Below are 11,721 nucleotides of genomic sequence, written 5' to 3' on the forward strand. Positions count from 1 at the left end.
CTTCCTGTGACCTGTCCAGATTGACATTAATTGAAAACAGATGGCACATTTCTACAAGACTAACTGCTATTAAATCACAGTTATATGGCTCAAGTTTCTAATTGATGTTAAAGAATGAATGATAATTATTTATTTTATGCATTCATCTAATTAAATATAAATATACTAGAAAATGTATAAATTTGACCTGTAACAGATGTAATAGAAGTAAAAATGTTAAATAATTGTTGTATATTAAACAATTTTTTATTAACTTGGATAAAATTCAATCAGAAGTCACCAAAATTAAATTTTAACTTGTCATCAACAGTCTATGTTAAATATTTCTTAATGGAATTGAAAATCTAGGGAAAGTATCACATCTTATAGTTTGAACTAAAAGTATATTGCATAAAAATATTTCATCATTATTATTACCTGCAAACTTTCATTTTTAACTGTTTTACATTTTGAAAGAATTGTTCCTTTCAAAGAACAGAATCTATTATGGCAAACTTTTTATTTCTGTAAGGGTTACTAAGATTTGGCTGATGAAAATTTTCTAAGTCTAAATTCCTGCTCATAAATGAATGTAAAATTTTCTAAGACAAACATCCTGCTGATCACCCTACAGAAAGGAATAAATTTCCTCAAAAGTCCAGCTGTGTTTATTTTCTTGTAAGCATTACAAAAAGTGCGGTTGGACTTTTAAGAAAATACCGGCTGGCAAATAACCCAAGTATAAGAAAAAGTACGTGTACGGCTCATGTCAGACTGGACTTTTCAAAGTCAGACTGGAATACGGCTCAAGTCCAGCTGGAGTCCAGTTGAACTCCTGTTGAAATTTTCATACGGGCAATGTTGAGGAAACATTAACTTCTCAATGATCAAAATTGGTGTTTGTCAAACTGCTATATATCCAATTTTCCGATAACGTCAATGAAAGTGTGTGGTTCAAGTTTTTTTATTTTTTTTATTTTTATCAAAGGGTCACAGCAAATATTTTGTCAAAATTTTATGAAATTAAACGAGCCAAATTAATTTTAGTCAAGGTGTTTGGTACCTCCTTAAAACGACTAATAAAGAATTCATGGAAAAACTTTTGATGTGTACATGTATGGATTGTATTTTTGTTATCATTGTTATTGACGAAAAGTAAAATCACAAAAATACTGAACTCCGAGGAAAATTCAAAAAGGAAAGTCTATAATCAAATGTCAAAATCAAAAGCTCAAACACATCAAACGAATGGCTAACAACTGTCATATTCCTGACTTGGTACAGGCATTTTCTTATGTAGAAAATGGTGGACTGAACCTGGTTTTATAGCTAGCTAAAACCTCTCACTTGTATGACAGTCGCATCAAATTCCATTATATTGACAACGATGTGTGACCAAAACAAACAGACCGATAGGTAAAAATGTCAAAAATAGGGGTACAGCAGTCAACATTGTGTTATCATCTTAATCACTATAAAAACAAACAAATGTAACAAAGAAGCACAAAAAGGCATACATCTTTAACATCCTCTGGATGGGGGGGGGGGGGGGTCCTTCATTTCTGTTTTCTTTGATTTTTTAAGCCATTTTTCTCTATTCTTTATACTTTTTCCCAATTATTCTCTATTCCTTATATTTTAGCACCTTGTTATTCTCTCTTCTTTATTTTTTTGGTCCATTTATCTCTATTCTATATATTTTTGGCCCATTATTCTCTATTCTGTAAACTCCCATCTACTCCCTCATATTTCAAATGTTGTTTTTTTCAAATTATCTTTAGTTAGCTTGTGTTGCATTGCTGTGTTTGAAGAGTTGTCACCATCAAATTGTGATTTGACGCTCGAAAATATTCGTTTTACTGCATTTGCAACACTTTACGGTTAAATATCTAATTAACGGAGTTAACTCTTTATATACATTTGTACAGTACTAGATTTAGAATAGAGGCCAAAGACACCAAAGGGGTAATCAAATTCACAAGTCGAAAACAAAATGACAATGTCATGGAAAAACAGCGCAAAACCACATAAAGACAAACAACAGCATACAAAATACAAGATAGAAAACTAAAGACTGAGCAGCACAAATCTAACCAAACACCAGGGGTTATCTCAGTTGCTCCCGAAGGGAAGACAGATCCTCTTCCGCCTGTGGCACTCGTCGTGTTGCTCATGAAAGTACAAACCCGGCAACAAGTCTAGTTCGGGGTCACCTTCGAGAAAACGAGCACTGTATTCGGTTACGATATTTGAGGCATGGTGTTTCATATATATAAATAAAATTGACATTACACTGGTATTAGTATTTAGCAGATATATGTTTATATTGATGTGTACATGTATTTTTAATATTATAAATGACTCTTCATATACTTTTTGGTGTCTGTTGCCTCTATTCTTAATCTAGAACTGTATATGAAGAGTTATTTATAATATTATAATAGTGGGGTTCGTGTTGCAAAATATTCTAAATTTCTATGTAGTTGGTTGTAGCTGTTCAGTTGTTTGTCATTTTGTCGTTGTTTTCTTGGTCATGATTGTGTAAGTTTCTCTTGGATTTATAAGTTTGGATTTATTTTTGATATATTCCACCTCATATTTTTTTTTCATTAGCTAATAATTTAATTTTGGATGTAACACGTCTTCTGATTGGCTGAAAGTGTTTTGTCTATCAGCTCATAGACATAATTTTGTCATGTGACCGTGACGTCATCAATGTTTTTATCATGATTTACGCCTTTTTAGAATTAAATTATAAGGAATGACTGTAATATTTTTTCTGTCTATTCGAAATAACCTAAAAAATGTGGTGCACACCTTTAAATAACCCGCTACGCGGGTTATTCAGTGTGCACCACATTTTTGATGTTATTTTTTCATAGACAGAAAAAATATTACACTCATTCCTTAATGATTTAACATTATTTGTTTTATTCACACATTTTTGTCAATATAATAGAATTTTATGCGACTGTCATACAAGTGACCGGTTAAGCTAGCTATAAAACCAGGCTTAATCCACCATTTTCTACATAAGAAAATGCCTGTACCAAGTCAGGAATATGACAGTTGTTTTCCATTCGTTTGATGTGTTTGAGCTTTTGATTTTGCCATTTGATAAGGGACTTTCCGAATTTTCCTTGGAGTTCGGTATTTTTGTTATTTTTCTTTTTACTATAGAAATAAAATAAATTTAACTGTCTACCATGTCTATTATCTTTTTAGAATGCTGCAGATTTTTAAATGTTTCTATAAATTATGATCAATGAAGTATTGTCTACAATATAATATTTCAGAGTTTGAATACGCTCTTTCGTCTCTCTTTTTTAAATATGATACAAACAATGCACATACCGACCGGCTTTGAAAATGTAATGATTGCTGCTCCTGAATCTTGATCTCCAAACTCTACAGATGCCACGTCTTGTTTTGTTCTTGCTTCTATGAAGTTGGTAACATTATCTTCAGATGATTTTACATTCAATCCAGTAATCAGCGCCTTATTTATGTAATATTTTGGCGGGACATGTTTTTTCACATGTAACACAGCTCCTTCTACTTTATGTTCCTTTCTGAATATAACTGAAACATCTAAGAATTCAAGCATTAAAAAGGTTTTAATATGATCTAATATAGTACCGAAGTGAATGCATTTCTGCGTGAAACGAGTATTTCAATTTGATCATGACAGAATGCATAGGTATAAGTTCTTATTGAGATTTAACTATATTTTCATTGTTGTAAATTATGTTTACTATCCAATTCTTACTATCTAGAACAATCTAGAATGTTTCAATCAGTTTTCAAATTACGCAATATATACTATATTCAATATAAGAAATGCACAGGTTTTGAACACGGGCTAACTGTTTATAATTCCTTCTTCACTGCAGACTAATTGATTGAAATGTGCTGAATAAATCTCAGGGAAAATGTTTAAAGAAAGTTACAATGATTATGACTTAATAATTTATTAGTCATTTTTAAAGTCTGTGTGTGCATGTTGTCAAAATATACGATCTAGATGGGGTTCACAGAATAGAGATTACTGGCCTTAAAATAACGAATAGAGAAAAATGAGCCAACAAAGTTAAAGAATAGAGCATAATTGGCTGCAAAAGTATAAAGAATAACTGTGAAAAATATTAATAAGCCAATACACTATACTGATTACAGAAATGAACGATGCACAGAATAAACATAAATGTAGTTATATCTAATGGTAAAATCATTTTCATGAGAATTTTTTCAGAATATCCCTACAATCTACAAAGATAAAACAAAATGCCGTGGAAAAATTATAGAATATAGACATGAAGGAACACCATCCAGACCCTCATATATGATTTAAATTGGTTACAAAAAGTATATTTTTTAAATATGACGACATAATCGGTGTAAGATTTGACACATGATTAAATATTTTGTTTTTTAATCAAGAATAATATTAATGTTTGATTGATGGATCGTCTTTTCCTTAACGTCCAGTGACAAATATTTCATTAATATAACTGAAAACTGAAGAACAATGCATAATTACGCTGCTTATGATAAGGTTTAACAAATCTTTCATGCATGCTTTTAAAGATATCTATAACTTGAGAAATTGTGTAATATTCTATTTTTTTCAACCTCATGACACTATAGATATCCAGATTAATAAGGATTGGAATCTTGGTAACGGGGTGGGTGTTATTGTCCGTAATGATATAAATCGCGGGGAATGTGACAAGGCGACATTTTAATCCCCAAAATTTTTTATTTATTTTCGATCAAAGGGGAAGGGGTACAATTTCTATATGCCACCCACTTGAATGTGCCCCTATTTTTAGCGTCAAAAGCATTTGTTTTGGGTCATCAACTGAACATGTTGAATGCTTATTGGTAACGTGTGGTGGATATGAGCGCAGTCAACACTGATTTAATTCCATCATATTTTTTTCGGAGGAGTCCTAAATAGCTTTATGTGATTGGAATATAATATGATATTGGGGGTATGGAAGGGAGTGACTTTGGCCTTTCAAGTCCCTCTACTCCTGAATTAAGACTAAAACACAGTAGTATTAATATGATATTCAGTTCTATATCTCCAATATATACTAATACAAGAGGCTGTCAGAGAGACAGCAAACGGGATTTTCCTGAAGAGGTCGAATCCTGAACAGTTGAGCAAGTATGGACACAACATTTAAGCTTAAAACAGCTCTGAATTTGGATTGTGATTGAATATTTGATACAGCATGGGTTTGTGACACAAAATAAATGTGGTCAAAGAACTGAAAAATTTGAAATTGAACATTTACCTATTATGGTCCAATATCCAAAATCTAAGTACATTGCTAGAATCAGCATATCAAAGAACCCCAAGAATTCAATTTTTGATGAAATACTTCTTAGTTAAACCATTTCTGTTCAAATGGAAATAACTCAAACTTTATTTATAATGTTTTAAAATTAAATATGATTTAACCATAGACTCTAAAATTAGATATGATGTTATATTTATTTTTAAATTATAATCAAATATAATTTATAATTTTCTAATAAATCTGTCACTCCAATTATTATTGGGTGATTGCATTGACAATTACCAGACGTGTGTTATCTTATCACTTAGTGTAATCAAACTTTATACATATAGTTGATAGTTCCCAATATTTTTTCTTTCATTTGTAACATACTAATATAGATCTGCAAATTATCTTATCTTAATTTTAACTTTTTAACTTATGAATAATAGGTTATTATCTAATGAATTTTCAAATCTGGAACCCCAAACAGGATCAAGTAAAAATTAAAATTAACAGACACAACAAAAATTATATACATATATCACACAGAAAATAAGTTTTTACAGAATAACAAACACACCATAAAATTCTTCAAACAATTTACCAAGGAAAAGAAAAATTAATAATGAAAATCATACTTGCAAATCTGAAGGGTTATTTCCCTTTAAACAGAACTATGGTTCAACATAGTTCTCTAACATTACATATATAATTATTAGTAATGTTATTAACTTCAAAATGTCTATTTCTTAAAAACCTATAAAACTTATCTGTAATTATCTTCAAAGTGTCTAATAATGAACAGTAAATTTCAAACTTCATTTATTCAGTCCTACTAGTAAATTTCAAACTTTATATATACAGTCCTACAGATCTTATCAGAAAACAGAAAATTTTCAAATAAATCTGTCACTCCAATTATTATCATATGCTAAGATATTTCCAAGATCTAATCAAAAATGAAAATCATACTTGCAAATATGAAGGATTATTTCCCTTTGAACAGAACTATGGTTTAACATAGTACTCTAACATTACATATATAATAATTAGTAATGTAATTAACTTCAAAATGTCTAATAATATAGCTTATAATCATCACCACATAGGAAATAGAAAATTTTCAAATAAATCTGTCACTCCAATTATAATTGTGAGATAAGACATTTACCATATGCTTATGATTACAAGAGTAAAATATTTAAAAATACCACTTTTGGATATTAAAAATGGCAATAACTCAAAAAGGAGAAATCCTACAATCGTGAAAATTGAACTTGACCTTCATTTAGTCACGAGAAACAACATATCTAAATTTAAAAAAAATCATCACAGCGTTTTCATGTTATTGAAGAGACACTGTTTGGCAGCCGCCCGCCGTACATCCCCAATTAATAACCGATATTTCCTTCCAAAATCCGGTTAAATATGGCATATTAAATTATTTCTATGCAAAATTTCAACGCGAACGTGTATCGAACGTCTCTTAATTTTGGAAAGCAAAGCACATATACAAGGGAAGGATTTCCATCGAATGTTAACACCTTTAAGTCAACTATGTCGTCTCCACGCAAAGGCATTAATTCTAATTTATTTTTAATTCATTTTACGAAACGTAAAAAAAATGAAAGCAAATTGGCTCTCTATTTATTTTACACCAATACCATTTTTTAAATCTCGAGGCCAAAATAATGTGTACGGCTTGGGTAATATTGTCTTTTATCTATCTCAATATCCAAATAAGAACAATCAAGACATCTAAAGGTCATGATTACCCGGAAAAGTTGAGTGGCTAAATTAACCCCCTGTTTTCAATCGGGTTCAGGGGCTTCGGTGGCCGAGTGGTCTGAGTAGTTACTACTGTAATCACTAGCCAGTCAACACTGAGGTTGTGAGTTCGAACCCCGCTCGTGCGGGTGCACTCGACTCCAATCTTAATTGACTAGGATTGTCAGTTTTCCTATCGAAGATCGGTGGTTTTCTCCGGGTACTCTGGCTTCCTCCACCAATATAAACTGGCCGCCACGAAATAGCCCAAAAGCGGTGCTTAAAAGTGGCGTTAAAACACCAAAAATCAAATCAAATCAAATCAATCGGGTTCGTATTCCTTATTCATTATTGGTCTGTGTAGTGTTTTGTTAAAAAAAAATAAAAATTTTAAGCTATTCAAACGATTAAAATCAACGGCCTGATTCATGACAAAACAATAAACGAAAACAAATATGGCAGATAATTATCAACGACAACCACTGATAATTAAGATGAGGATAATGACGATGGACGGCTTCTTAACGTCCAGCATCAAATTAATATGCATATTCAGGACGAATACATGTTAATGTAATACGAATATTTACCCTGCTTTGCACTAGACCGACACGCTGAGCCGGATTTTTAACATGCTAGTTCACAAGGTAACAGTCCGCAGGAAAACATGTCACCTTAGCCGAACACATAATTCTGACTCCGGGCCGACCAGTCTGTGCCTTTACTCCTTAATGCAGCGTGCTTAGCGGATGAGCAGCAAATACTAATTTTAAAGTCTTTGGTTTGAACGGGCCGGGGTTCGAACCCACGACCTCCCGCACTCAAAGCGAACACGCTACCACGAGACCACCGAGACGGTTCTGATAATTAGACAGGCTTCTGGCTTGGGACTGGCACATACAGAATGTGGCTGGATAACAGATGTTTGTGAGCGCCAAAACCTTCCCTAACCTAGGACAGTGGTGTTACAGATCAACATATAAGAAACAAATTAAAAAATCAGTTGGAAATTGACTCATCAGATTGGGTTGAAACATGTACATACCAGAGCGGCCGTAAATTTTTCTTTTAAACAGGGAGAAGGGTAATTTTTTTGTTAAAATTATTCCTTGTCCCCTCCGCTTGTAAATAGATATATGAAGATGTGGTATGAGTGCCAATGAGACAACTCTCCGTCCAAGTTACAATTTATAAAAGTAAACCATTATAGGTCAAGGTACGGCCTTCAACACGGAACATTGGCTCACACCGAACAGCAAGCTATAAAGGGACCCAAAAAATTACTAGTGTAAAACCATTCAAACGGGAAAACCAACGGTCTAATCTATATAAAAACGAGAAACGAGAAACACGTATGAACTACATAAACAGACGACAACTACTGTAATCAGATTAAGTATGTTACCAAAAAAACTGAAAGAATAACACCTTGCTTACCTTCATTTTCATCAAAAGACACTAAGAACATGTTTTTGTTAGGTACAAATCGAATATCTATAACGTCACAGTTTGCCCCTCGTCTTGATTCAAAATAATACTTGATAGTGTCTGATGATGTTGTTTCTTTCATTCCCCTAACTTCGACAGTATATTTAGTCTCTGTAGCAGAGGCCCGAAGTTCATTTGACTTTTCCATTCTGCTTCTGTAATTATTCACAATAATGTTATATTTGTGAAGCCCCTCATGTGGGTGTCCAAGTAATCACATAATCACAAATTTTTGGCCAATATAATCACATGATCATTAATTATTTTTTTAAACAAGATAATCAAATAATCAAAAATATAGTCCTAGATTATCAAATAATCATATAATCATGAAATATTTGGTCTGGTAATCAAATAATCACTATAAAAACGGCCAAGTAATCACATAATCAAAAACCCCATGAGGAGGCTCATTTGTTTCAAACAAGTATCCAAGTTGTTTAATGTGAATTATGCTTTCGTGCAAAACTCTTCTTATCGCCTTGGCTTTCAAATGTTTGGGTTTGAGAGTTCCTGATGGAGATAAATATAGATAAGCGCTTCGGGCGCACGAAATTAATAAAGTGTCATTAGACAATAGTCTACAGAATACTGCATAAAAAATACTTAGGACGGAGCATTACGAACCATAAATAAAAACCGGGAAATAACATGGGTTTTTCAAAAGGGGAGGCAGATCATGCACCGGATATGGCACCTGTCGTGTTGCTCATAGTGAGTAAAAACTCGATGAAAAGTTTCTCCAGGTGATGCCACATTCCAGAAAAAAGGACAGGATTTTGGCTATGACAATTGGATAATTGGTAATTTGTGATAAAAATATTCTTTATCAGTGGACCAACTTATGATTGAGTCGTCGACGTAAAACTTTCTTTTCCTCTATATTTTTATTATAGTTTTCAAGACGATAACTAAAACACGAAAATGTTAAAAATTTTATTGAAGGGCAATTCCTCAAATAGCCGTTTGATATTTTTGTTTTTTTGTTTTTTTGTTTTTTGTTTTTTTTTGGAAATTGACAGTATATAGTTAATTCTTGACATTCTTAACATGTTTAGCTAGCTAGTTGTCAGAATTTTTCCAATTTGAAAGGATATCGATTTATCCGGCGTAATACTGAGACGATACTTGCATTTTCCTCCATATTCTATTTTAGCTAGCCTTGTTAACCTTGTTGCTTGGCACATTAGATAATCACTTAAATACTTGTTTTAAATAAAGATATGTGTACATGGTGTACCCAAAGAATAATTGAAAACAACTTTTGGTATAAATCGACCAGGTAGTTCTATAGAAGATTACCAGTGGCGGATCTACGGGGCGTAGAGGGCAACGCCCCTTTTTATCGCCAATTCTTTAACTTGGTATTCGCAGATGCACTTTCCTTGTTTTGATAGATAATTAAGAAATGACATTGATTAGCTTAAGATTATATTTTTGGTTCAGGAGGTCTTCATATCTGTATTCTTATCAGTGGCGGATCGTAATATGTAATAATCCAGCCATTTTTAAAATGGGGGTTCCAATCCAGGACAAAAGGTGTGTGTGTGTGTGGGGGGGGGGGGGGGGGGGGGGGTGTTTCCATGGGTTGGGTCAATGCTTTTCAATGGGGACATATGGTTGGAACCCCCCCCCCCCCCCCCCCCCCCCCCCCCACACACACACACACACACACACACACCTTTTGTCCTGGATTGGAACCCCCATTTTAAAAATGGCTGGATTATTACATATTACGATACTGCGATAAACTTATTGTCGCTTTGTTTGCGATGCTATTAAATAACAAAAAAAAATCGAAACGAATTTCAGAAAATACACCATTGTGTCTAACTAGGTCATGATCTTTAATCATTAAGGGACACAATTTTGTAAGCAATGGTAAACTGAAAATAGTTCGACAATTTTCATGCATGTATACAAAAAACCGTGACCATGGTCAATCGAGTGATGATTTAAAATATAACATACAATGACTGCTGCAAGTACGTCACCCTTGTCACGTCATAGCAAGAAACTGTTCTACATATGAACCATACATTTCTAGAGTTCTATTGTAAATATTTTACACGAATGTAGTGAAACTATTTTACCTTGATACTTCTGAGTCGACACTTAGATGATATGAAAACTCAAACAATTGTCAATTTCCTACAATCCCAAATTTACTTTCACTTTTGGTTTTGATTACCTGGTATCTATTTTTAGACATCTCTATGTGTGATGGATTTTCCTAGGCGTTAACATATTGTTTACTTTAATTATGACTACACAATAAATGTAAAATGATATATATATATATATATATATATATATATGTATGTCTGCCTATGTGTAGTGACAACTGTAAATTATACCTTGTCCATCGGATTTCTTATGATTAAGAAATGCCAGGCTTTAGAATATTTATAAAGTGCCTAGAAAATCAACCTAACAATGTTAGAGTAGATTTGATTCTTTACTTCCTCCCCAAGCGGGGCTGGAACCTGTACTTTTCACTTCATACTTCTACGGCAACACGCATTGCGCAGACGCCTTATCCCCTCCTCTAACTATAGCTGATAAAAATCAGCTTTCGTTTCGGGAGGTGGTACCTTCTCGTAGGAATTAAACAAGGACATCTAGACGCAATACACAAAGTATTTCAAGTGTACAGAAATGATCATCTACTCATCTCTTTAGTATAATTACAGGATGCTGTTCTATTTTTAGAAGCATACAATCACTGTAAATTAATATATATGTATGTCTGCCTATATATAATGGCTAAATTATTAGAGAATACAGAAAAAAGACCAGTCCCAGCCAGACCTTCATATTTCATATCTTATAGGTGATTTTATATTCCGTCAATTTCTTATTTCTGTACTGACTCGGTCAATTTATGACACGTTTTGCGGGTCAATAATTAGTATTAATTAAAATGTTTCTCGTTAGGTCTTAACAGTAAAGGAGGGGGACATATAGAAGGACAGCATATAAATTACTTTTACTGTAATAGCGTATGGATAAAAGCAAGAACACATTAAAGCGCATGTGTTCAGTTATTGAATAAAATGATAGACACTTGACGAAGACAACCAACAACCTTTCACATTTGTTTTGGTTTTCTTTTTTAATTGTAACGTTTAACAATTTGTCATATCGGCTTTTATAGCTTAATTACAATACGGTAAGGGTTTTGCTCATTGTTGAT

General features: G+C 32.9%; 1 protein-coding gene across 1 annotated transcript in view; it reads right to left on the bottom strand.

Annotated features, from left to right (window-relative positions):
• Nucleotides 1-10,700, bottom strand: part of LOC127704149 (protein mono-ADP-ribosyltransferase PARP14-like) — a 34,551-nt gene extending 23,851 nt beyond the window's left edge. The window contains exons 1-3 of the mRNA XM_052208038.1: nt 10,619-10,700; nt 8,475-8,680; nt 3,334-3,570 (exon numbers count right to left, since the gene is read on the bottom strand). Of these exons, the coding sequence (XP_052063998.1) occupies nt 3,334-3,570; nt 8,475-8,673 (436 nt within the window). The 5' untranslated portion in view covers nt 8,674-8,680; nt 10,619-10,700. The remainder of the gene's footprint in view (nt 1-3,333; nt 3,571-8,474; nt 8,681-10,618) is intronic.
• Between the last annotated feature and the right edge of the window lie 1,021 nt (nt 10,701-11,721).

Source organism: Mytilus californianus, unplaced genomic scaffold (assembly GCF_021869535.1).
Source record: "Mytilus californianus isolate M0D057914Y unplaced genomic scaffold, xbMytCali1.0.p SCAF_6, whole genome shotgun sequence".
Classification (NCBI taxonomy): Eukaryota; Metazoa; Mollusca; class Bivalvia; order Mytilida; family Mytilidae; genus Mytilus; species Mytilus californianus.